At 40.1% G+C, this 27,956-nt stretch overlaps 1 protein-coding gene across 7 annotated transcripts in view; it reads right to left on the reverse strand.

Annotated features, from left to right (window-relative positions):
• Positions 1–27,956, reverse strand: part of LOC149263025 (phosphoglycerate mutase-like protein 4) — a 303,277-nt gene that overhangs the window by 244,941 nt on the left and 30,380 nt on the right. For all 7 annotated transcript variants that reach the window (XM_089425607.1, XM_089425610.1, XM_089425612.1 and 4 more), the window contains one exon: positions 8,397–8,528. In XM_089425607.1, the coding sequence (XP_089281733.1) occupies positions 8,397–8,510 (114 nt within the window). In that variant the 5' untranslated portion in view covers positions 8,511–8,528. Of the gene's footprint in view, positions 1–8,396; positions 8,529–27,956 lie in introns of those variants that run through there.

Here is a 27,956-nt window from a genome sequence, read left to right on the forward strand (position 1 = left end):
TCCCGTGCTTTTCGCACTGCTGCCTCACGCTGTCCTGGGAATCCTACACTATAGCTCCCTCTGTCACTTCAGCTGCATCTATCTCTACTGACATCCGCCAATACTGCTACTCCTCATCAGGGCTCCCGTAGCAAGGTATAATCCAAGAGGCTAGGTACCTCAAGGATCCTGCCCCTCATCGCCTGTAGTCCATCTAAACACAGCTCGATGTCTCCCCAGTTCCGCTCAAGTGGCGTGTGAGCACTCATGGCACAGTCATCATCTGTCTCCACTTCCTTCTCTGCCCTTGCTGGTGCAGCCTTGGTCTCGGAGGCCTCTCCCTTGCTCTTCTTCCTCGGACACTGGGTCACATAATGACCCAGTTCCGCACAGTGGAAGCATTTGACTTTGGAGAGGTCCTTTTTCTTCTGTTTCTCCTGCTTTCCCTCAGATGCTAGGGCAGCATCCTCCTCTTCCTCCTTCTTGACTCTGATCCCCTTGTCGTTGCTTCCCGCCTTGCTTACCCTTCTGATCTCTTCTTGACGAAGAGTCGCCCACATTTCCTCCCAATCTGGAAGGGTCACCCTGCCCAGTATGCTCTGGACAAACACCTCCCAGTCTTCTGAGACTACGTTCAAGGATGTTTTCACCATCAATTCTTGATCCGGCGTGGCCCCTATGGAAGTCAGCTAATCCCGGATCTCCTTCAATCGACCGAGGAAGATGTCTATTTGTTCTCCCTTCTGCATCTAGTATGACCGCAGTTGATTCTTAAGTAGCATCCTTCTCTGCACAAAAGTATGTTGGTACAATTTCTTTAGGGCCTCCCACATCTCATTTGCCATGTCCTTTTCGGCAATATGTGGTACTACATGGTCCTTGACCCCGTCAAGGATGATGCTATTGGCCCTCGCCATCGCCTCCTTGTACTTGCCGTTCTCAGCTGGGTCAACTGGGATCACTATCGTCCTCAAGGCGAAGTGCTTGACACGATTCCTGTTTAGAACGAACAAGATTCTGGCCTTCCAGACACGAAGTTTGAGGCTCGGTCCAGTCTATCCTGGTCTCTTACTCGGTTCACTACCATCTCGCTGCTCCTCTACTTCCCTCCTGGAAGCTCTAGGTGTGACTCCCTTCGAGCCTCGATTTCCCTCCTGGAAACCCTTCTGCCAATGTCGAGATGCCTCCACTCCGATCTTTAGTGCAGCTGCACCACTGATCCGGATTTCTCGGCTAGAAATCCTTGGTAGCAACTCCCTCCTCCTTAGCGTTGCCCTGTTAGATACTGTTCTAACTACAGTACCCCACCAGCTCCACTCTGCAACTTACCCACAACCTCCTAAACCCCAGCAAATTGAAGGTTAGAGCTCCTAGGCTTTGCGCAATCCCGGCACCAGCAAATCAACCTCCTCAGCCAACTACGTCAGCCCTCCTGGCCTCTGCGTGAGCCTACCTCTGCCTCCTTCAGCCTCTATGCTACCTCTTCTTGGCTCGAACATGATGACGTAGGCACTGCATCACCCCTTCCTTGCTGCTTATCTGCTAGGAACAGCTTCTGTCACTCGGGACAGTTGTTTTCTGTTGTTGTTGCTCTGCTTGGTTGATCTCCTCAGTTCTCCTATGATCTGCAACCACGCTCCGATACCATGTTGTAATTTCTAAGTCTAACCCGTTAGAAACCCTTCATGTACTTTTTGATTTATTCCTACCTACTTGTTCTGTTAATTAACAAGTTATTTACCATGTAAATACTGGAAATAAATACGAGTACATGCTCAACGCATTACAGATCATCAACTGAAGGAAACAAAAACAAGCACACAAGTGACACCGTAGTGCAAAAACAATCTTCAAAACTTTGCTTTCTCCTCCTTTAGTTCTCCTCTTCTTCGCTAACCCTTTTGATCTCTTTCTTGTCCTTGTGATCAAACTTCTTGGCTGTCTTCTTCAAATGCGGTCGATCGCACTTATATACACCTTTCCATGAGGCTCAAATTGTCCTTAATGAGGCCAACTTCATTCTCTTGCAGGCCGACTTGTTTGCTAGGCCGACTTGGCCTTGGAGGAACCTTTGACACAATTTTGACTCAAATAAATTCTTTTGACTTGTTACAAGATGCCCGGAGGGGTCTATTACATATGACAATAACTCTTTTGACTTTTGACTTTATGACAAAACCCTAGAAGCACAAAATGGGTGCTAGACCTAGAAACAATTTGACCTAGAGCGTGAAACCCATGATATAAAAATAATAACAATAAATTTTCTTTCTCTTTACATCAAATACATAAAATCAAGATTACATAAGACATTATGAAGACCGAACCTAGTTACATATTTCAACATCATGTAGGCTCAAAAGGGACAAGTCGGCCCCACCACGAAAGGGTGTGTCCCCTGGGGTAAGTGCACCCATTCGACTTGTCTATATACACATGACATGACACTTCATTTGTCTCACTCACTCATCATATCTCTTATACAAAAGACACTTGTGGGAGCAGAAAAAGGATGAATAGGCTAAAGTTTGGATTTGGTTTTGGCACAAATTTCTAGACATTTTATTGTAAAACTTTTGAAGAAGAATTTCTCCTAGAACAGGAGTTGTTGGGGTTTCTCTCGATTTTGGGTTTCCCAGGTAAAATTTGTCGTCTCTATTGTGCATGGATGTCTCTTTATGATTTTTATTGTTTCTACCGTTTTCACTGCTTTATTGTTGAGATTTTTGTGTATAACTGCTTAATGGTATCTGTGACATAAGAATAATTAATTAAAGATCATTAGAAGTAATTATCAGATTAGAAAATTATTTTTCTATTGTATTTATTGTAGAAAAATCAACATGGTATCAGAGTCTTGTTGATAAGTGCAACAATTGAAGAGACAAATATGTTGAAGTCTAGGCTACAACGAGGAAGAAACCTATGTAAGTCTACCTGAAGAATGACTGAGCTCTGTGATTTGATCTGTCTAAGACATCCTGGTTGTTTGAAGGAGGCCAAGTAGCCTTCCTAGAACAAGAGATGGGTTCTGTGAAAAGAGGACGAAGTGAAAGGTCTGATCTGTGTTGCAAGGAAGATTTTTGTTCTAGTGACCAGACCAAATTTGTCTTCAAGAAGGCCGAGGGTTTTGTTTTGCTTGGCCGAGTCTGTTATACACCAAGAAGGAAGGCCAAAGCCCTAGGAGGCCAAATTGTTTTTGGACTAATGTCCCCGAAAAACCCAATGCGGGAAAACCGGTGCAGCTATCTAAGGGTTTGATTTATTAAGCAGTTTCATAATACAATCTGGGTGTCAAATCCGGCTCACCCAACAGAGAAAAATCTCAGCAGTAGTACCTCTCTACTCGGAAGCAGATATTCCGACTGAAACCCCAAATAAACACTCTGGCAGCTCCACAGCGCCAATCTGCCCCATGGAACCCCAACGTCAGCCTCTAGGGACTGCGTCAACCTCTCTCTGGCCCAGCGTTAGCCTAGCGTCACTCTGGCTTGGCCTGTGTCAGCCTCTGGAGGCCCAGCGTCAGTCCTCTGGCCCTCTGCGTCACTCACGCTAGCCCTATGAGGCACTGCACAGCTCCAAGTTGCCTCTGCGTGAGCCCTGGCTGCCTCTGCATGAACCACTGGTTGGTTCTGCGTCCCTCACTCCAGCTACTGCGCTGATCCTCTCGGTGCTATCTCTACCTCTCTGCTTCTGTATTCACTGCCCCTCAGCTACAACTTTGATCACTCTCTCAACTTTCTCAACAAACCCAGCCCCAGAAAGTCGAAATCTTGATCTCGTGGTGTGTTCTCCAAGTGACCCTCAAGCCTCATATACTTTTCTCGTTGACAAATCAACGACCGAGATCAAGTCCCTAATCAACGGTTAAGATTAGATCTAGCTTGATCCGTGACTTTTGGACCATTCTAACACAGTTTTATATTAATTAACATTAATATTTTAATTTCCCTAAGTTTGGACTTAGGGACTCCATTAAAAATATTAATTATTTTAATATCTCCCAAACTGTTTAGAATCTGCCCAAACCCTTTATGGGTATTAGAGATCTCATGTGCCTTAGCCTCTCCACCAATTTTCGTGGCTAGAGCACATCCGATGCTACCCCAAATCAACATATTGCCCCCATTGCAACAAAACTTACACAGGTTCATACACCCGTGCTAGAAGGCACCTCTGTGGGAAAAGGCTATGGGATGAAGATAACAAAAAAGGAATCAAAACTTGTGCAAGTGTGTCAGCAACAGATAGAGCCAAATACATAAGGGAAGAGGAGGAATCCCAATACAAATCTAAAAAATCAAAGGGTTTCTTTGAACCAAGCTCACAATCACATCAACATGCACAAACTCAAAGAACTCTTTCAACATCCTCCCATGGCAATGGATATGAAAGCACAGGGTCACTAAAAATCTCTTTAAGGCATAGAAACATATCATATTTCCTTGATGAAGGGTGTAGGAATGATGTGGATTCAAAAGTTTACCAGTTTCTCTATGCATGTGGGATACCATTCAATGTTCTTCGCTCACCTTATTGGCATGAAATGGTTTCTGCCATAAATGATGCCCCTAAAGGATACAAGAGCCTTGGGTATGACAAGGCTAGAACCATTGGACTTGATCATGAAAAAGAAAAAATATCACATTCTTTGAGTAGAATGACAAATTCTTGGACTGAGCATGGGGTGTCCATTGTATCTGATGGATGGACAAATGTAAAAGGAAAGCCATTGATAAGTGTTCTTGTTGTGTTTGTTAGTGGTGCCATCTTTCTTTCAGCATATGATTACTCAAAGAAGTTCAAGACCAGCATCAACATTGCAAAACCATTACTTGAAACAATTGAACGTATTGGGCCATACAATGTCATCCAAGTCATCACTGATAATGTTGCTAATTGTAAGGCAGCAAGAGCAATTATTGAGGATAAATACCCCAACATATTTTGGTCTAGGTGTTTGGTTCACACAATGAACCTTTTGATGCATGATATTATTAAGAACAAAAACCAACAATACAAATAGATTAGTGATTTGTACAAGAGAGGCAAAGAAATGATAACATTTATTACAAATCATAGCAATACCCATGGGCTTTTCTGCAGTCGCTCAAGATTGGAGTTGTTGAAGATTGCGAAGACTAGTTTTGCTAGCTATTACCTCACCTTCAAGCGCCTTTTGAAGGTAAGGGAGTCATTGGCTAGCATGGTATCAAGTCCACACTGGCAGGTATTAAAGGAAAGGGCTACAAATGGAGCTAACAAGCAAGGTTTTGAACAAGTGGAGGAGACCGCTCTTGATGATCAGTTTTGGGCACGTGTGAAGCAAGTATTGGAATTCACCAATCCCATTTATCACATGATTCGTTTTGCAGATACAGATAAACCAGTGATTGGGGAGGTGTATGAGGAGATGGATACCATGCTGGGGCAAATAAAAGATATTGTTCAGAAAGATGATCCCAATTTGTATACACTAATCCACAATTGTGTGTGTACACGATGGAATGGAATAAACTTAATGTTCCACTACATGCCTTGGCGTATATCCTTACGCCAAAATACTACTCTCCATCTTGGTTGGGCCAACCTGCACCTGGGGGTGGGGTTAGGGTCAAACCCCATACAGACCAAGAGGTATCTACAGGATATTTGCAAGCATTAGACAAGTTGATACCTGACAGGGAGGAATGTGCTAATCTGCGTCTTGGATTACGCAAATACTTGAGTTGCACTAGTTTGTTTGGTTCTTTGCATGCAGTGGAAGATAGAGATAGATTTATCATTTGACACTCACATGGTGGGAAGCATATGGCGGCATGGGACTTTTGCCAAAATTGGCAAAAAAAGTTCTCTCACAGGTTGTAAATACTTCTTTTGCAGAGAGGTGTTGGAGCACCTACAACTTCATACATAATGTGAGAAGAAACAAACTTAATGAAAACCAGGCAGAAAGCTTGGTTTATGTGCACTACAACTTGAGGTTGTTGAGTCATTATTGTGATCAGGGTTATGAAGATCCAACATATAAAATTTGGGACAACCACCCAGAGGACGATAATTTGGAGGATGGCACTATACATCTTGAAGAACTAGAAGCAAAACTTATGAGAGATGAAGATGAAGCCATGCCACCCCCACCATCCAATAGCAGTGTCAGTGCTCGAGTTCCAAGTCTTGTTCCTTTGTTTTCGCCGCCTCCATGTACATCTTCACATGGAGGACATGTGCCTTCTAGTTTTGGTCGTGGCACTGTAAGGGAGGAGATTCCTAGAAGACCACCAAGACCTGCTCAGAAATTAGAAATTTCTCGTGGCAAGAGGAAGCTATAGATAATAGATTTACTTGTCTTTTCTAGTTTCTAGTAGTTTAAATAATCGTTGACTCTTTCATATTTATTATGATATTAATTGTAAACAATAAATGACAATTTAAGTTTGAAGTTTCAAGTTGGCAATTATAACTCATTGGTAATGAATTATGAATATGATGCTTTGTGAAATTTGGAAGTTGTTTCATTTCATTTCATTTCATGTTAGATATTCTTTGTTGTAATGGTGACACTTAGCTTACAAGTACAACTTTGGTGATCAATTCTGATAAATGTTATATATTGAATTTTGAAAGCTTGAAACTTTAAGATTGATGAATCATGAGACTCAATATGTTGTATGTTACTAACTTGTGGACGTGGTTGATGAAGATTATAACTTCTAGATGATTGTTGTTATATGGTTCAATCTACGTTTTTTATGTTTTTTATATCTAATTCATCATTCTCCATGTTTTTGTTGACATATATGCATCAAAATATAAAAATATATATATTATATAAAAAATTCTCCCGAAAACGCCCCCAAACCGGGAGCTTCTAAAAATGTCACTCCCACTCCCGCTCCCAAGTAACCTTGGCCTGCAGAGCCCTAAAATCAAATCCATTCTTACTACTTTAAGACACTGGCCTTCAATTCACCCCACCAGATCAGAGCGCTATCCCAGCCGTCATTTCAGGCTCTAATCCTGAGTGCTAGGAAAAGAAGGCATTTTAAGAAAAAAAATTCATATCACTATTCCCTTTATGTCATACTTTTTTATACCTTCTGAAAATTAGTACAATTACCAAAAAACTACTGATCACACAAAAACAGACAAGAGGACTAGCCATGTGTGCATGTCCAAGTCAATATATCGGCAGAAACCTAGAATGGAAAATGGTGAACTCCTAAATTAGATAACAGAACCCATCTTATTGCTTGTTCTGCAATTTGTTTGCCTTTAGCAAACCAAATGTATAAAGCACTGAAAGGATTCTTATCAATCACTCCTGGTTGTATCCATCTTGCAGGAGAAACATGTTACAGTGTTCTGTTGTAATAGAAATTTAGAAATGCTCAATTTAATTGAACTGAAAATGTGGTTATAAACCAGTGTGGAAAAAGTCTGCAAAAAATCCCGATTTAATCCTAAAAATGCGATTTTTTAAACTAAACGATTTAATCCCCCGACTTTTTGGCGACTTTTTCAGAAAAGAAAAAATCGTGATTTAATCAGAGTCGACCCAAAAAGTTTGCCTCCCTCCCAGGCCGCGGATAAAGAGGCCGCAAAGGCGAAAATGATATAATTTTCTCCTATTTAATCTTAAGGCAGAGAGTGGAATCTTTCAAACATAGCCCTAGAAATTTGGTGATAACGTTGTGCTGTGCAATTTGTTTTGTTGTTGAATCTTAATTTCGAGCATTATAGTTGGTTGGTGTTACTGAGAAAATTAATTGCTTGGTTGCTATATTTTGTTGAATGTTGAAACATATACGGCTATTATTGGTTTGCTCTTGCTGGATGTTATGTCTGCAAAACAATGGGGATCTATATGAGATGTGCAAAAAAATACAGAGAAGAGACATTAGCCAAAGGCTAAGCTGTCAGAAGGCTGCTATAAGAAACTGAGAAGACTATGAAAAAGAAGTGCATACCTACCTCGACGAGCAAGATTTTGAGACATAAGAGAAAGAGGACAAGGAGTATCCAGACTAGCAAGCAAGGAAGTGTAAATAGCTGATGAACATTCCCAAGAATCAACACTGTTATGATCAAATTTTTTGTGGATAATGTTGAAAAACATTGGTGATAAAATGCACTTAGAATGCAGGTTGCAAGAGTGTAACATCCTTTTAGTGATCAAATTCACATGTAAAGAATGACATTGTAGTAAAACACTGAAAACACCTCTAAACTATGACTTCGACTCTAGATGTTAAAAATAAATAAAAAATAAAAATGAATAATTTTGTGTTTTTTTTTAATTTTGCCGACTTTTTCAAAAAACTCCCGACTTTAACGAGTTTTTCAACTTTTGGACCCTTGCCGAATTAATCCCGACTTCGACTTTTTCCACATTGTTATAAACAATAGAATTGCACCTGAAATATACCAGAGGCGTTGCATGTTGTCTCTCCATGGCGCACAAAAATGATCTCTGTAATTCCAGAATACTCTGGCTTTGTTGCACTTTCATCCACACAATCACAGTCCATTTTGTAATTTTCTACAGCCTATTCAGCCACATTTATCAAATCATTAATAGACGATTTAAAAAGAAGAAAATAAATAATAAATATAACAAATGATTGCACACCAACACACACATTGCACAGAAGAAAACTTTGGGAAAAGAAAACAAGACAAAACTTTGGAAAGCCAGTTCAACTTTCAAGTCCAAATTTCTTGGTATTATGTAAGATGGTATTATGCATCCTTTTTTGTGAAATATAACATGCAGTCTTCCCACAAAAAAAGAGTACCAAAATAAGATAAAACATTCAGTCTACTTACAATTTTAGAACTAAACGAATCTTTGACTATGACACAAAAATTGGCAACTACATAATACAACCCCAAAAACAATTACAAATGAAACTCAATGTATATGAAGGATTTAATATGGAGTTGTGCTATGTTTACAATGATATATATTTCACTTTAATCTTCAAAGACCAAATAATCTGTTTTGTTCAAAATTTATCATAAAAACACAATCGTGTGATGGAGCCATTACACCAAATTGAGTTTAGATTATAATTTCATCAAACCTGCATAGAAGCCACTTGTAAAAGGTACTAATGAAATAAACGAAAAATATCATCATCCTAATTTTAGGATGTAAGTAAATGCTTTTGCTTGTGCTTGGCCTTAAAATACATGGTTTGTTGTTGTGAAATTTTAGTGATGGAACCAACCATCTGATAGAGGTTGGTGTATTTTTCATCAAGCTAGAGGCCTGTCAGTGCAATGTCGTCACACATTGAACTCAAATTAAGCTTAAATAGATTGACACTGATAGTAATCGTCTTCCACTCAATTTAATATAATATGGCCACAACAAGATCACATGAAACTTGAAAACTGTTTCAGTTTATAAAATAGGTACGAATTTGAAAAAATAAAAAATAAACATTTTCAAGGTTTTAGGAAACAGGGACACTGCATTTTAAAATAGTTTTAAAAGAAAATTGATGTGCTTGCAAAAGACATATAGTTGAGTGCTATTATTACTATATTATTGATTTTTCAATGGTTCAAGAAGGAAAAGCGACCCTGAAAAACCCATCAAGCTCGAGTTGGCAATGAAAATAAATAAATAAAATGACTGTTGGATCTGCCCCTACTGCAAGTGGTATGGTTCAATCGCCTTAGGCCCTGGGCTCAGGCATGGTAAATCACACTTGAATTTGTATTTTGCTGCCAGGAAAGCAGCAAAAGAAGTTTATGCCAAAACGGAAAAATCACAGGAAAAAGAAGAACCTACAGATTTTATCACATTAAAATTTAACACACTCACTCAAAAGGTTTCATTACAATCAAATTGAAAGTACTTAATCTGGATCTAGTTGCCATGGACTTGCTACAACCTGCAGCTCTTAATGTGCCCAAGGTTGACAAATTGTTCTTATGGAGATTTCATCTCTCCCAATGACTCTGCCTCTGAAGCACGATTCTTTTGAGGGTAGTTGGCATTGTTCCAAATGTGCACATAGGATCAAAGGCGTCTGAGGCAATTCAGTTTCAAATTGTTAGGCTAATGTGCATTTTTTCTAAGCATAGGAGGCATTTAAAAAATGCCAATGCAGGCAAAGCTGCTGCAACTGATTCACATCCAAAAGATGTGGCATCTGTGGCTGCCAATCAAACTTCATACCCCGCTGCATGCACAGAGAAGACCAAGGTCTGGAAATCATGTGTGCAGCCCAATGAAATGCAAAAGAGGAAGCATACCAAGTAGCACAAAAGCACCGCAGAACCCCTCCACCATTGGATCCAGCACGCCTTTGAATGCAAAGTTCAAATATGATAAAAGAGGCAAATCATGCAATCTTAGTAAGTAAATTTATTAATGTCCAACTGATGACCACAAAAGTAGGTCAATGGCACTGAAGAAGAGTACAACAGTATGACTACAATGTGGCAGTACAAGCGCTTCTCCTAAAAAATGCTAAAATAAATATATAGAGAAAGAAACCAGTGGTAGTGTTGACACAACACGTATATAAGAGACCATGGTATAATACAAAATACTCAATAGTCTGCAGTCCAAAATAATAATGGCCTACTAAAAGGGAATGAGTGAGTGAGATGGTAATGTCTGGAAATGGAGCTATAGATGTCAGGGGCTCCTGAGTCTAATGACCGATGGCGAGGGAGGCAAACTAGGTACAACTTTGTTGTTGAAGTCCCCTAGGGACAACAATGGATTCGACTATATTATCCTGCAGGGGCTATATGTGTGAGGGATACTCCTAGCATCTGAAGTAAAAAAGAAGAAACTCTAAATAGGTCTTTGGCCGCTCTTATGGTACTGGGAGGTAGTCAGATGTGTCAGGGGCACCTTGCTTTGGAGTTGTCTTGAGCTGGTCCCTCTGGTGCTCTGAGAACCTACGAACTGATGTATGGTTCAGTAGCATCGAACTAGTCTCAATGGTATCTATCGATCTCCCAGAGGGGAAGGCTGAGAAGAGACCCAAGATATCACCCTTCTATTGTCTAGAGCATCCTGAACCTCTGTCTGTCGCTTATGACCTTGGTTTGACGAATCCACATGAAAGTATGAGGTGATTGTCCTAGTCATCCCAAGGCAGGGCATGGTGAGCAGGTGTTGAGATCTATGGCTAAAAATATCCCTGATGAATAGTGCTAAGCACCATTGGTCCTGGTACTTGAAGAAGGTAGAGAGGGAACCTCTCAAACCCCGATATAGATAGTGATAGCATTTTCTGATCTCATAGTATAGGGGTCACCTAAAACTGACATGCATCTCTGTGTTTGGCTCCTTGAAGTGACACAGTTGGCAGATCCTATCCTATCGTAGTATATGGTGGCCCGTCTCTATCTAAAGTCTATGAGAACCAACACGAAATTGTCCCAGCGGGATCCTAAGCAAATGCATCCAATGTCGATGTGTGTAAGGGGAGTGGACTATGATGCCATCCTGCAGCTCCAAAAAGTGCTCTAGGTAGAAGGACATCTTCAAGCCCAAGCTCGTTGGAGGTGAGGTCCAAGTGACCGAAATGTACAATCTATAGATATCCTCTCTAATGGCCCAGTTCAGTACATGTCAAGTCGACAAGAGATGGCTTGGCGCATCAAGGGAGAAACTAAATGGGGGAAGGCGCTCTAGGGAGATAGTGCATCTTGGATCTGATCAAGTGAATAAAAACACATTGAGTTGGCATCAATACAAAATTCCAATGGAGATGTGTGTGCTTCAAATAAAAACGGTAGTGCGTCAACCTCTTATTAGAGCATTTTGACTTCCATCCCTAGTGATCCAAAATCACAAGAAACATGGGACAACAACCAAGGATGAAGAGTATATAGGCCCTGTTGCACCAAAATTTAGTAGGCCTCGTGAGAGGCCTCACAAGGCAAGGGCTAGACCCTAATGCAATAATGAGGTGGCTACCACTATCACCTTAGCACTCCACCTCCTACTCTTTAGTGGAATTTCACCACACGGGAGGCTTCCCAATATATATCACCTAAAGGTATTCTAAGTCAATTGGATCAAGGTGATGTAGAAGAGGCTTGATCAAGGTACTTCTCACTTGGATTAGGGCACAATTCTTTGTGTAAAGGAACAACGTACCAATGAAGCAGCCTAGAGAATAGTGCTTGGAGTCTAGGGTTCAAGATATGACTCAATAGTGATGCATTTAGGCATGCAAGAACAAGGAAAAGGTCTGCTCGAAGGATATGATCAACAATATGGAATGGAAAACCTTCAACAAGCCCTAAGCTGAAGCATTTTTTCTAAACTACGGTTTCAAGGGGGCTAAATTGCCTAGGGTTGATGACATCGGCACTAATTAGGCAATTTCCACCAAGGAAAAGGCTAGATTTTGAGTTGACAAAGTCAAACAAGGTGGAAATAAGCCAAATCAATTCCAATGTTGACTTGAGGCAAGCCCTAGTTGAATTTGACACTTGCCCTAGCTCAGGGTGCTTGCCTTGAACGACCGAAAAACAAAAGGAAGAGGGAAAATATAATTTTTTTCAAGTTTTTGATCATCAAGATGGATCGCAATGCCTTTTCCTTATTTGGGTGATGAAATCTTAGGAATTTTAACCATGGAAATATCAAATCCTTAGAGGGAGTAAGGGGGGAAACCCTAGTTTTCACATTCTAACCCTGGTTATCATTTTATGAGGGGAGAAATTCACTAGAAAATGGCTCACTAAGATGTTTTCTAGGGAATTCAAGGATAATGGATTCCACATGCAATAATTACCAAGAATTTCCAATAAACATTTGCATTTAGACAAGGAACAATATAGAAACCCTAGCAATATTCCATTACATGCAAAACCATAAAAGATATGCAACAAAATACTCACAATTTATCCAAGAACATGCCTTCTTTCAATCCCAAAATGACAGCTCCACAACAAAAAATAGACTCCAATAGCCAAATTCCACATAAGATTACATCTCCACAAGTAGTGTAGTACAACAAGGCAAGTCAAGCTCTTCTAGAGAGGTCGAAATCCACAAGTGTGATGAAGAACAAATGAAATAGGTGATCCTCTTTTTACATGAGGTCTATCACTTCTAATAATCCAATAAAAGCCCCTAAAACAAGTTTGATTTTGAGTAGACAAAAAGTAAAATTGGGTTACAAGCCAACTAACTAACTCAACAACAAAATATGCTAATAAATGCCCATACATGTGAGTTGTAAGCTTCTAAAAGGATGGCCTCATGCCCTTTTAGGGTTCAAAATGCTCTAACAATGCACTAGAAGGGCTACAAGGTTCTCCAAGCATCATGATCATCCTCAATTTGAGGGAACATCCTCAAATCAAGCCTCAAAGCATCTCCATGAAACAAAAGCCAGTTGTGGGTGCCCTGCATCATCTCTATGGGTGTCGTGTAGACAACTTAGTGTTCTCTCTCTCCAGCATTGGGGAGTCATCAGGAGCAGCAAGCCCTCCTGAGTCATCATGATGAATGACCATCCTCATCTGGGCTCTAGATCAAGGTGTGCCCATCAAGTAGTGTCAAGGCCAGCCTAGGGGCATCTTGGGTCCACTGGTACATCATCACAAATCCTCCATGCTAAGTAAGAGAAGCTCAACATTCTAACATATGAGAGTGCTATGGGATGTCTTGATATTGTGTTGAGCTCTTGGAGCTTGTTTGGGTGAGAGCTCGTATGAAAGAGAGTTAGCTTTGGTGGTAAGTGATCCATGTTGATTTTTCTACAATAAACATAGTAGAAAATTAATTTTCTGATCTGATAATTACTTCTAATGATCTTTAATTGATTCTTCTTATGTCACAGATATCATTAAGCAATTATACACATAAAATATCAATAGTAAAGCAGTGAAAATAGTAGAAACAATAAAGATCATAAAGAGAAACATGCACAATAGAGACAACGAATTTTCCATGGGAAACCCAAACTTGGGAGAAAACCCAACAACTCTTCTTCAGCAAGGTTTACAATAAAATGTCTAGAAATTTGTGCCAAAAACCAAGTCCAAACTTTATCCATTTCATCCTTTTTCTACTCCCACAAGTGTCTTCTATATAAGAGATATGATGAGTGAGTGAGACAAATGAAGTGTCACATCATGTGTATATATACAAGTCGAATGGGTGCATTTACCCCAAAGGACACACCCTTTCATGGACGGGTTGAGTTGTCCCTTTTGAGCCTACATGAAATCGAAAAATAATTTTTTTTTTAATTTCCATAAATTTTCTATGCTAACTTAGGAGGCCTCTTGGCATGCGAGAATACCTCCCAATGCTACAAAAAAATCAACACTCCCTCTTAGCGAGGGACGTATTCTCCTTAGCTATAATAGATTCTTCTTTCGATGAAATTTCTCCTTCCTTAAGAAGAGTATACGATCTTGCCATATTGATGCATGTTTATATGTAACTTCTAATATATCCAAGGTTGGCCAAAGTCCTTTATGGCTCCTTAGGCAAATGTATCAATCTCCTCTAGTCATGACCTAGCCTAGGCATCCAAATTTTTCTAACTTCTTGGGAGATAATTTGCATTTGGACCATTCACCTTTCTAGTGAAGGTCCTTTATGACCTAGCCAAGTCCTTCTAGCTTTAAAGGTGAATTACATCTATCTCCTTCGATCAACATAGCCAAGTCCTTCTAGCTTCTAAGGAGAATATCTGTCTAATCCTATAATTTCCCTGGGACATTCAGCTCTGGTTGACCTAGCCAATTCCTTCTGGCTTCATATGTGAATGTATCCTATAATTGCCCCTGTAATTACCATGGGCTTTTCACCTTTCTGGTCAAAGTCCTTTATGACCTAGCTAAGTCCTTCTAGCAACCAGGTCCTTCTGGCTTCAAAGGTGAATGTATCCATTTGCCTCGATCAAAGTCCTTTATGACCCAACCAAAGTCCTTTATGGCTTCAAGAGATGGTCAACCCAATCCTGCAAAGACCCCATCATTCCCTTACAATGAGGGAAACATTCAGCATCATACTAAGCTCATCTTTGAAGTGTGTCCACAATTTGCTCATTTATGGATATGTATTGGAGATCTCTTGCTCCTCTTTGTATCATGTCTCAGATGAAGTGGCCCAGAAATGTCCTTTTGGCTTCTGAAGTAGGTATTCTTATGGTAGTCTTGGTTGCTTCCTCTGTCATGTGAGCAAGTCCTTTTGCTATAATTGCTCCCTCTTACTGAGAGAACCCTCTTGTCACAAGTCTTGCTTTGTTTTTCTCAATGTTGCCATATGCTGCCAAAATCTTGGCAGCCTTCACGATGTACCTACAAATCTCATTCAGAAGGCCATGGAAGAAACAATTATAACCAAGCAAATAGAAAAGACAAGAGGATAACTAAGGAATAAAAATAATAATAATCAAGGGAGAAAAATATGAAGTACTTATCTCTTGATTAAGTGGAAAATTGTTGTCTTCTAGGGAATTGTCAACTCCCTCTTGATTCTTGCCTCCTTGCACTAAAATCAATCTGCAATGCTCATCCTTGTCCTCAACCTCAACTGTTAATGCATGCATCTTTCTTCTTGAAAGACCTGTAAGCACTAGGGTTTCTTCATCCTATGGATCTCTCACTTGCATTCAACACTCCAAGTCTTGCTCTAGGGTTTACAAACCCTAAGTCTTCCAACTCTTCTACTAAGTTATTCTTTGCCTTGTAATCAGCGTGCATTAATGATCCTTGCTATGCTAATACTTTGACATGGAGAATGATACTTGATCCAATAATTGGTCATAGTTACACTTTCGAATTGTGACTGGGTATAACAACACACATAACCAAAAGATTGTAATCATGATAACTTCCACGACCTTAAGCAAATGTATATCCACATTGGTCACCCTTTGCCAGTGATTCTGCTCACTATCCATTCATTTATTTTTCAATCGTGTAATCTCATAAATATTAGAGCTATACAAACTCTGCCCACAATGAGAATCAACCCATAATCATCACATCAACAATTAACATGTTAGAGAAACATACTTAGGTAAAAGAACGATACTCATATCTTGATGACACCTCAATCGCATTTTGCATCAGATCGGATCATTATGTCATGCACAGGACCAAGCAGTCCACACAAAGCTCCACGCTATTGTATCACGAACCAAAACTTCATAGTTCTTTGTTTAAACTGTTTTAGAACAATTTAAAACAAGAGACCACTGGATTTTGGCATCGCTCCTTGACCATCCTTTCGCTAAGTTTTGAAATAGGCTCGACCTTTGCTACGTATGTATATATGTATATATCTGCAGCCTTCAAATGCTACCAAGGTTTACCATCAGAGTTAAGTTAGACAAAAGTACCATAGAACCGTTGACCATATCCGATGGTTCACACCTTCTCCGTTAATTTTAATTAGTCATGCATGGCCAACTATCAGACGTCTACCATATATGTATGCCCACCTCTCAAATTAAAGTCAAAGCTCTATTACATGATGGTGTAATGAGCTACGCTACATATATGTATAGTTGGACATTGCCATCAAGGTTCAAGAGAATATGAACTCTTTCAATAGAGCTTTGGAACCCCATAGTGACCGAAGTTACAATCACACTTTTACGATGAAAACATCATCCTATTGTGTTCGAACTAATTCATAACAATGGTCAAAGGTGTGTGTGTGTGTGTGTCTCAGAACTGAGAACCCGAACTTCAAAAGTGTATAAGTGCATGGGATCATACAATGGCTTCTGCCAAATCACAATCACTCGCATTAGCTCAGAGATAACAATACAGAGGTGTTAATGCGTGCCATTTTCCTATTCTAGGTCTTCCAGGTCTCGCAAGGAATGGATCCTTTCAATGCCCTATAAAAATAGCTGCCACAATGGGACAATTCCTTCTTCTCATTGTACTTTACACCAGCATAAATCTTGTTGTTGAGTCCTTCCTCCAACAAACTTCACAAACAGCTCAATAAGTTATCTTCAACGAGCATCAACCTCCTCACTATTTGTACTGGTCTTTCCATGGCTCTGAGGCACTTCAGTGCCCTATTCACATGAGTTGAGGCTCTCAACCTCCTCCTAGGATAATGCCCTAGCCACAGAACGGGTTTGTGTCCCTCTTTAACCTCCTTAGCCCTTTCTATTCACCACACTGAGAATTTTTTGTCCCTCTTGTTCACTGCCTGAGGCCTTTGGCCCTTCTATGACAGACCTGAGCCCTCTCTGTAATGTCCCCATCATCTTGAACAACAACATAGTTCATCCATTTTTGACAATTTTGACCAATTTTGAAAAATGGTGGCAAAAGGGTAATTCTAGTATTATATATTCTGGTAAAAAGGTGGCAAACAGGTCAACTCAATTTTAAAATTAAAAAGAAAAAAAAGGGACCCACACAAAATGAAATTATAAAAAGGGAAAGGGGGCTTATTTTGAAAGTTACTTTAACTGATCATTTTCTTATTGCAGCTGAACAAGAGCTCAAGTGAGTTCACTCGGAGGGTTTTAATGGAAATCTCCAAGTAGTTTCAGTAGAATTTTATTGCTACCCTAGATGGACCCCCAATTTCAGTGGAAGTAATTGTTACTCTAGTTGGGTTTCGACTTGCCAAGTTTTTCCTAAACTTCTTCAGGCATTTCAGAGACAAATTTATTTGCAAGAAGTGGCCCATTTGCTAAGGAGGACGAATTTCTAAGTGGGGGTCGAATTGGTGTGACAGAGAGGCTGAATTTGCAGGGAGTCTGAGCTCACCAGCAAGGGCTGAAATTCTCTTGGGGAAAAAGGCCACGATTATTCCAGAACTTGAGGGGTTGAGTTGTTTAACCTCCAAGCTGTTGAAGGAAATGTAACTAGGTTCGGTCTTCATAAATATACTTTTGATATTTGTACTTACTCACGAAAAGAAATATTATTTTTATAATATATATCAATGAGTTTCTTGCTCATTGAAATAGGTCTAGCACATGTTAAGTGCTATAAGTGAGTCAAATGGTCAAAAGAAAATGTTAAAGACCTTAAGGGCATGTTACACCATGTATACATTTGTATAAGAGTCAAAGAATATCTCTCCAAGAAAAGTCAAAGTCCTCTCCATGCAACGAGACCATCAAAGAAGCAATTCCGATCCAAAAGAAGTGAAGTCGGCCTATTGTCTTCAAGTCAACCTCAAGTCGGCCTAAAGGAGGGACAAACCTCTATATATAGAGGTTGTCCACTCCTCCAACGAAAATCATTCATACCTCTGAAATCAGCGAGCAAGAGAAGTCGAGAAAAGGAGCCACTAGTGCAGCGAAAAAGGAAGAGACAAAACCGAGTGATAAAGGATTGTTGTAAGTGTGAATTACAGTCACACGTGCGAGAAAAGGAAGGGTGATCTGCAGTCATTATTGCAGCCACATCATAGTTACATATCTCTCTTGTTTAGGCTAGAAACTTAGGCCTATAAGGCATCCTACTCAAGCAAAGAAGAGACTCTCACAAGCGAAGGAGAAAGGAGTCAAAACCTAAGGGAAACCTCCCACACGTGTGAAAAACTAGGGCTGCAGTGTTGTCACATCAAGTCTGCAATCTCACATCAAGAAGGAGATTGGTTGGTTAAGAGAAGGAAGGCATCATCTTATGTGAAAGAGTTCACTAAGGATCAAGGAGAAATATCTCTTCTAGAACTAAGCATAAGAAGGTCTATCACCAGTTGCTGAAAGAAGTAGGAGGACGAAGTGTCGGGGAACGAAGTGCCGGAAGGAGGACAAAGTGCCGGCAAACAAAGTGCAGGAAGAAGGAAGGATTTGACTTGTGCTTGGAGGATATTCTAGTCAAGGGTCTAGGGTTTGGTATTGATCAAGAAAGAAGCTTCAATAAGAGAAAACTTGACGAAGGGTTTTCCTCTCAAGAGAAGAAAGGTTTTGGCCCTCGCAGAGAGCCAACATCTTGTGTTCTTGTTTTATGTTTTGATAGCAGTGTGATGAAGCACACACACATGCATTAATAAGCAAAGAAGAAGATTAAGCTAACAAGAAAAGAAAAAGACTTCACAAATTGTTATCTAGTCCCGAAGAATCACCCTACACCTCATTGCCCTAGATTCTTCAACACAGGCTGAGTTGATAACTTCTCCAATGTTGATTTATGTTAGCATAGGATGTGCTCTAAGCCTCAAAATTTGCAGGGAGGCTAGAACACATGTATTCCACAATACCAAAAAATCATTTTGGGAAATTCCACCCAGAGACAGTTTTATTAAAATAATTAATTATTTTTTAATGGGTGCCTAAGTCTAAACTTAGGAAATTAAAATAATTAAAAGGTATTAATTAAACTAAGGGTGAAACTTCTAGAAGAAGATGAGGATCAAGTCAATATGATCTGAGCCACTGATTAGAATCTAATCTGGGTCGTTGATTACTCAACTGGAGGATTATAAGGACTTCGATGGGCATTTGGAAGACACACCACGCAGATACTAAGTTGCCCAAGTAAGATCGATTTTCTCACTGGTCGAAGTTTGGCAAGAGAAAATCGTGTTAGAGGGAGAGTTGCAAGTGAGAAAGAGAAATGGAATCAGCGTTAGTCGAGAGTGCAAGAGCAGAGAGAAGACGCAAAGCAGAGGAGGGACGGCGCAAAGGCAGGAACGCTAGGACTGCGCAGCAGTTGAAGCAGTGAGACGTAGAGAGGGTAGTAGATCATCTCCAAAGTCAGATTTTCACTGTGAAGCGTGAGAACATTGTTTGTAAAATTTCTCACAGAAATTCCTCTTCTATTTTTGCTGGTTGTATCCTATACAGTGTTGCGGGGGAGCGCTCCCACCCCCCTCGCTCCCGCTCCCAATCCTCGCTCCGAGCGGGAGCGGCTCGAGAGCGCGCTCCAGATAAAAAAATGTGCGCTCCCTGCCAATTTAGGGAGCGACATCGAGAGCATCGCTCCGGTCGCTCCCGGAGCGAATTTTTAACGCTCGGGAGCGATCGGGGAGCGAACGCTCCCGAGCGTTAAAAATTCGCTCCAGGAGCGAATCGCCCGACGCCGGGAGCGATCCGGGCGGAAAAAAAGCCGCAGAGGCGAAATTTTTTTCCAATTTAACAAAAAAAAATAATAATAATAATAATAATTGTTTTAAAAGCCCAATGGGGCAAACAAACATTTCATTATCACTTGTATGAGAGCCAGAGCAAGGAGAGTAAGAGCAAAGGAGCGAGGAGAAGCGAGGAACAAGTGCTGAGGAGCGAGGAGCAAGCCTGCAGAGAGGTAAGTAAATTAGTAATTTAGTTAGTTTAGTTAGTTTAATTTAGTTAGGTAGTAATTTAGGTAGTTTAATTTAGTTTATTAACTATATTTAGTCAAAAAATTATGAATCTAAATTAAATTCATAGATTAAAATTATTATAATTAATCTAAATAAATTAAATTAATTTGCAGATTCAAAAGCCTACAAATATCAAACATCATGGACCTGGCTATATTTCTTGGGATTTTCCTCTTCTTGGTCCCTTTTATGGTTATTATGGTGCTGGAGAGTAGGAAACGGAGGGGCCAAAATGAAGAGGGGGATGAAGAAGCTGGAGAAAGTGGATTTGATGAAAACCCCGGTGAGGAGCTGGAGGAGGGTGAACATGACTCTCAAAAAACTAAACAAGACCAAACCCCATTGTGGAAATATGTTAACAGGCCTGAAGCAGGGAAAGGGGGTGGAACCACTAAATTTCATTGCCCCCATTGCAACAATGATTACACAGGTTCATATACCCGTGCCAGAAAACACCTCTGCGGGAAAAGGCCATGGGATGGAGACAAACAAATAGGAATCAAAACTTGTCCAGCGGTGTCAGCAGCGGATAGAGCCAAATACATAAGGGAAGAGGAGGAAGCCCAATACAAATCAAAAAAATCAAGGGGTTTCTTTGAACCAAGCTCACAATCACAAGCACAAAGAACTCCTTCAGCATCCCTCCCAAGGCAGTGGATATGGAGGCACAGGGTCATCAGGTTTAAGGCGTAGAACCATATCAGATTTCCTTGATGAGGGGTGTAGGAATGATGTGGATTCTAAGGTTTACAGGTTTCTCTATGCATGTGGGATACCATTCAATGTTCTTCGCTCACCTTATTGGCACGAAATGGTTTCTACCATAAATGATGCCCCTAAAGGATACAAGAGCCCTGGGTATGACAAGGCAAGAACTGTTGGACTTGATCATGAAAAAGCAAAAATATCACATTCTTTGAATAGAATGACAAGTTCTTGGACTGACCATGGGGTGTCCATTGTATCTGATGGATGGACAAATGTAAAAGGCAAGCCATTGATAAGTGTTCTTGCCGTGTCTGTTAGTGGTGCCATCTTTCTAACTGCACATGATTACTCAAACAAGTTCAGGACCGGCATCAACATTGCAGAAGCATTACTTGAAACAATTGACCGTATTGGGCCATACAATGTCATCCAAGTCATCACTGATAATGCTCCTAATTGTAAGGCAGCGAGAGAAATTATTGAGGATAAATACCCCAACATATTTTGGTCTGGATGTTTGGTTCACACATTGAACCTTCTGATGCATGATGTTGTCAAGAACAAAAATGCACAATACCAATGGATTGGTGATTTGTACAAGAAAGGCAAACAAATGATAAAATTTATTACAAATCGTAGCAATACACATGGCCTTCCGCAGTCACTCGAGATTGGAGTTGTTGAAGATTGCGAAGACCAGATTTGGTAGCTATTACCTCACCTTCAGGCGCCTTTTGAAGTTAAGAGAGTCATTGGCTAGCATGGTATCAAGTCCACATTGGCAGGTATTAAAGGAAAGGGCTAGAAATGCAACTGACAAGCAAGGTTTTGAACTGGTGGAGGAGGCCGCTCTTGATGGTCAGTTTTGGACAAGTGTGAGGCAAGTGTTGGATTTCACCAAGCCCATTTATCACATGATTCGGTTTGGAGATACAGAGAAACCAGTGATTGGCGAGGTGTATGAGCAGATGGATACCATGTTGGGGCAAATAAAAGATATTGTTCATAACAGAGATCTCGACTTGTACAAAATGATTCACGATTTTGTGTGTGTACGGTGGAATAAACTTAATCTTCCACTACATTGCTTGGCGTATATCCTTACGCCAAAATACTACTCTACATCTTGGTTGGGCCAACCTGCACCAAGGGGTGGGATTAGGACCAAACCCCATTTAGATGCAGAGGTAACTAGTGGATATTTGCAAGCATTGGAAAAGTTGATACCTGACAGGGAGGAATGTGCAGCTGTGCGCCTTGAAATAGGCAGATACTTCAGTAACACTAGTTTGTTTGGTACCTTCCATGCAATGGAAGACAGAGACAGATTTGATGCTCTCACATGGTGGGAAACATATGGCGGCCATGGACTTTTGCCAAAATTGGCAAAAAAAGTTCTATCACAGGTTGTGAATACTTCTTCTGCAGAGAGGTGTTGGAGCACCTACAGCTTCATACACAATGTGAAAAGAAACAGACTCAATGAAAACCGAGCAAAAAGATTAGTTTATGTGCACTACAACTTGAGGTTGTTAAGTCATTACTGTGATCGGGCTTATGAGGATCCCACATATAGAATTTGGGACAATCACCCAGAGGATGACAATTTGGAGGATGGTATAGTGCATCTTGAAGAACTGGAAGAGGAACTTATAACGGATGAAGATGAAGCAGCTGCAGCTGCAGCAACCATGCCACCTCCACCTCCACCATCCAGTAGCAGTGCTCGAGGTCCGAGTCTTGTTCCTTTGATGTCGCCACCTCCGTCTACACCCTCACGTGGAGGTTCTAGTTCTGGTCGTCGGTCTGTGCGGGAGACTCCTAAAAGACCACCACAACCTGCTTATACTCCTGGAGACTCTCATGGCAAGGGCCACATGTAGGTTTACAGTTTACTTGTCTTTTCTAGTTTCTATTAGACTTTAGTTTTCATAACTGTTGAGTTTTGAGTCCTTGACTCTTGACTCTTGACTCTTTCATATCATAATGATATTTTTTGTAAACAATATATGACTGTGACAATGAAAATTTGAAGTTTGAAGTTGGCAATTATAACTCATTGGTAATGATTGTGAATTATGAATATGATGCTTCGTGAAAGACTAAAGTTGTTTCATTTCATTTCATTATTCATGTTTCATTTTATAACATTTCATTTCATGTTAACAGTTAGAAGTTAGGACTTAGAAATATCTGTTAGGCCAGGGTAACTCCAGCAATTAATGAGCGCAAGACAGAACTGGTTGATTTATTCATTAGACAATTATTTATTTATACATATACACAACGGATCAGTTCATCTTCTAGATGAATGTCCAGCTTCACCTCATCCGTTTCGGATTAGGTGTCAACATTCCCCCCCTTAATCTGAAGGGATGTTGGTGAGTCCAAGCATCGTTCTGAATCTTTCAAGCTTTTCTCTTCCAAGCGCTTTGGTGAAGATGTCTGCAATTTGCTCGTTTGTGGAACAATGACGGAGATGGATTGTTTTGGCCTCAACATGATGTCGGATCAAATGATATTTAGTATTGATGTGCTTAGTACGATCATGGAACTTTGGGTTCTTGGCCAATTTTATTGCAGAGGTGTTATCAATCATGAGTGGAGTTGATTGTATTTGTTTTACCTGCAAATCTTCAAGGATTTTCCTGAGCCACACAATTTCTTTCGTTGCTTCAGCTGCTGCCACATATTCTGCTTCTGTTGTGGAATCTGCTGGTACTGATTGTTTGCGTGATCTCCAGGAGACAGCTCCCGATCCAAGACTCATAGCATATCCTGAAGTAGATACCCCAGTTTCTTTGTCTCCATCGAAGTCTGAATCAGAGTATCCAATCAAGTTGAAGTCGTCCACCTGTGTATACTTGATTCCAAGGTCTTGAGTTCCCTTCAAGTACCTTAGAACTCTTTTTGCAGCAGACCAATGTCCCTCACAAGGCCTTTGCATAAACCTGGAGAGGATTCCAACAGCAAATGAAATGTCTGGTCTGGTAGTAGTGAGGTAGATGAGACTTCCTACAAGCTGTCTATACTTTGTTGCATCCTCAAATTCCTTTCCTTCAGTAGATGTGAGCTTCAAGTTTTGTTCCATTGGAGTAGAAAGGGGATTGCACTCTGTCATGCCAAATCTGTATAACAAATCTCCAATGTATTTCTTTTGAGAAAGAAATATGGACTTTGGATGTTGGGTTACTTCAATGTCAAGATAGTAATGAACATAGCCCAAATCAGTCATTTCAAAAAAATTTCCTAATTCTTTCTTTATGGATGCAATATAGCTTTCATTGTTCCCTGTCATTAAAAGATCATCTACATATACCACAAGATATACAACTGTTTTGCCAACTTTCTTGACAAATAAAGTTGCATCATCAAGATCAAAATGATTGAAGTTGAGTTTCAGAAGATGCTCAGTTAGTTTTTCATACCAGGCTCGTGGTGCTTGTTTGAGGCCATACAAGGACTTCACAAGTTTGCATACTTTGTGTTCATGTCCTTTCACAGCAAATCCTTCAGGCTGGGACATAAAAACATTCTCTTTTAGATCTCCATTCAAGAATGCAGTTTTTACATCCATTTGATGGACTTTCCAACCGTTCTGAGCAGCTAGTGCAAAGAGTGTCCGAATGGTGGCCCATTTTGCTGTGGGAGCAAAAGTTTCCTCATAATCGACCCCTTCCTTCTGTGCAAAACCTTTTGCCACAAGCCTAGCTTTGTGCTTGTCAAGTGAGCCATCAGCTTTGTACTTGTTCTTGTAGACCCACTTGCAGCCAATTGGTTTGGTTCCAAATGGAGGATCAACCAGCTTCCAAGTGCCATTCTTTATGAGGGCATCATACTCCTTCTGCATCGCTTCTTTCCATTCATCATGAGAAGCAGCTTCTTTGAAGGAAGTTGGTTCAAAATCTGTAGACAAGTTCAATTCACAATCATAAGTAACATCCATATCAACAGGTGAATTAGAGTTATCTACATCACCTCCATCTTGTCTGTTTGTATTTTTGGTTCCTGTTTTTCCAATTTCATCAGGATGAACACTTTCAAGTGTCTTTGTCAGCCACTTTGGGGGACCTTTCTGAGATGATCCAGGCTGTTCTGTTGATTGAGTTGGGTCTGAATCAAGATTGAGTCTCCCAATTCTATCAATTACATCACTTAAAGCATCATCCGTTGTTGGAGTGTCATGCAAGGGAGATTGTTCTTCAGAAGAAGATTCCACATGTTGATCTAGTATAGGAATCCCCCCTTCAAGATGTGGAATCTGATTATCAAACTCTTGGAATGATTTCGGTTTTGTGAATCTATCCAAGCGATCAAGTTGCCGCTCAACAACACTGTCAGATTTGGATGATTCAAGAAAAATGACATCTCTAGATAAAACAAACTTTTTATTTACTTCATCATAAAGGCGGTATGCTTTAGATGTGTTTGAATACCCCAGGAAGATACACTTACGACTTCTAGCACCAAGTTTGTTTCTATGTACCTTTGGTATTAAAGCATAACAGGTGGAACCAAAAATCCTGAGATGTTTTACCAAAGGAACATGTCCATACCACAATTCATAAGGAGTCTTGTTTCTTATAGCACTAGATGGACATCTATTCTTTATATATGCAGCACATAGAACAGCATCAGCCCAAAACATTGTCTTTACATTTTTGAAGAAAAGCATGGATCGTACCATATTCAAAATTGTTCTGTTCATTCTTTCAGCTACACCATTCTGTTGAGGATTATAAGGCACAGTTGTTTGATGTTTAATCCCATGTTGGCGAAGATAGTGTTCAAATTCATTTGATGTATATTCTTTTCCATTATCAGTGCGAATAGACCCAATATGAGATTGTGCATCATTTTCAATCCATTTATGAAAATTCTTGAATGTTTGAAAAGCATCAGATTTGTTCTTCAAAAAATAAACCCAACACATTCTGGTGTAATCATCAATAAATGTCATGATATATTTATTTCCATTTGCAGAAGGAACAGGCATTGGACCACATAAATCTGAATGAATAAGTTCAAGCTTCCTATGTGCTCTTGAATGTGAATCATGAAAAGACTGTTTGCTGTGCTTTCCTAGAATGCAGGCATCACATTGTTTATGTTTTCTAGGAATTGTAGGCAAACCAGCAACACCATTTTTCTTCAACAAGCGGAGACTATCATAGTTTAAATGTCCAAATCTAGCATGCCATAATAAACTTGATGGAAGTGCACCTTCTTCATGATGAGAAATATATGAGAAATGTTGTGCATGAGCAGAGGTTCCTTGCAGTTTAAGGAGTCTTTCTTCTTCTATACCCCTCATGACAAGTGAGTGGTCAGATGCCTTTCTTACCTCAAGCTTGCCATCAAACATGTGAATGGAGTGACCTTGCTGGCGGATGTGGACCAGGGACAGCAAGTTTCTCTTCAGTTGTGGGAGATATAGAACATGATCCAGAAGAAAGTCTGGAAGACCAGGCAGTTTAAGCCTGATTGTGCCAAGCCCTGATGGCTTGATTTTTGACTGATTTGCAAAGTATACTGCTCCATCAACATTGTCAGTGAAATCTTCAAAGAAATCTTTCCTATGAGTCATATGACAGGTTGCTCCTGAATCAAGCAACCAGTGATTTTTCGAAAAAGCAAGTGAAGCATTAAACAAATCTTCATTTACTCCAATGTTACATTGTGCCTCAATATAGTGAGCGGATTCAGGTGCTTTACCTTTGTCTGTGTCATCAGTTTTACCTTTCTGCTGATTTCTTCTCTGCTCAACTTTGTCCCATGGTAGCTTGCATGTAGAAGCATCATGTGATCCATTTCGTTTGCAGCGAATGCAATGCGGATCTGCCTTTTCTGCTTGAGGATGTCTGCCCCCCCTGCCTCTGAAGTATCTTCCTCTTCCTCTTCGTCCACCTCTTCCTCTTGTAGAATCTTGAGCAGGATGCTTTTCTTTATGAGCAAGGCAAACAGTCTCTTCAGAAGATTCAGGGACTGTTTTCTTTCCAAAGGCTTTCTCTCTTTCAGCAAACTTTTTCACAAGAGTGTCAAAGGTTATATCTTTAAGATTTCCATTTGCTTGTAAAGACTCAAGATAGTTAGAGTAGGTAGGATAGAGTGCTTTGAGAAAGGCAATAAGAGAGATATCCAGCTCAACCTTAGTGGATTTAATATCATGCACTATAGACTTTATTTCAGATGCAAGAGTAAGAGGATCATTATTTTTCAGTTCAAGAGTGAAGAGTTTAATCATGAGCTGAACAACTTCAAGTGCAGAATGTGTATCATAGAGTTCTTTCAGCGTTTGTAAAGCTTCAAAGGCAGTGGAATAGGATGAAATATGACGATTTACTTCCTCATTTACAGATGCTGCGATCAATGCAAAGGCTTTGCTGTTCTTGTTTTCCCAAATGGCGAGTTCTTTGTCTGATGTGGGCTGCACAGGGTCTTTGTCTTCTTCTCCAACACACACTCCTTTCCACAGCTCATTGTAGATGAGGGTGTGTTTTACCATTCGAGACCATTCTGAATAGTTCTCCTTGCCAGTGAGAACTATTCCTACCATAGAAATGATTGAATGCATTCTGTAAAAAAAATATCTCTGCCAAAAACTTCTGTTAAAAAAAAAATCCTTATATCATAGCCTTATGCATCAACATCACCATTTCTTATATCATTGCCACACTACTGTGTTTTGAGAGAAAAAAAAGACGCTAAGGGATCCCTTCAACATATATCACTTCAATATATATCAATGCATATCATGTAATACTACAGATGCTTTAGACCCAAAACTGCTCAACCACAAACTACTATCATCACATAAAACTGCTCAATCAAAAAAAAAAGGCTGTGGAATATTTAAAGGCTGGTTCTGCCAAATCAACAACTCATAAAAAACTTCAACGCTTACATATACTGATGACAATACTCTGCTCATGTCACAGCAATTCCATAGAAAACGCAGTGATACCAAGCAGCTATA

The sequence above is a fragment of the Pinus tabuliformis genome, chromosome 6, assembly GCF_031772625.1.
Source record: "Pinus tabuliformis cultivar Carrire ecotype Pingquan chromosome 6, CPIR1, whole genome shotgun sequence".
Taxonomy (NCBI): domain Eukaryota; kingdom Viridiplantae; phylum Streptophyta; class Pinopsida; order Pinales; family Pinaceae; genus Pinus; species Pinus tabuliformis.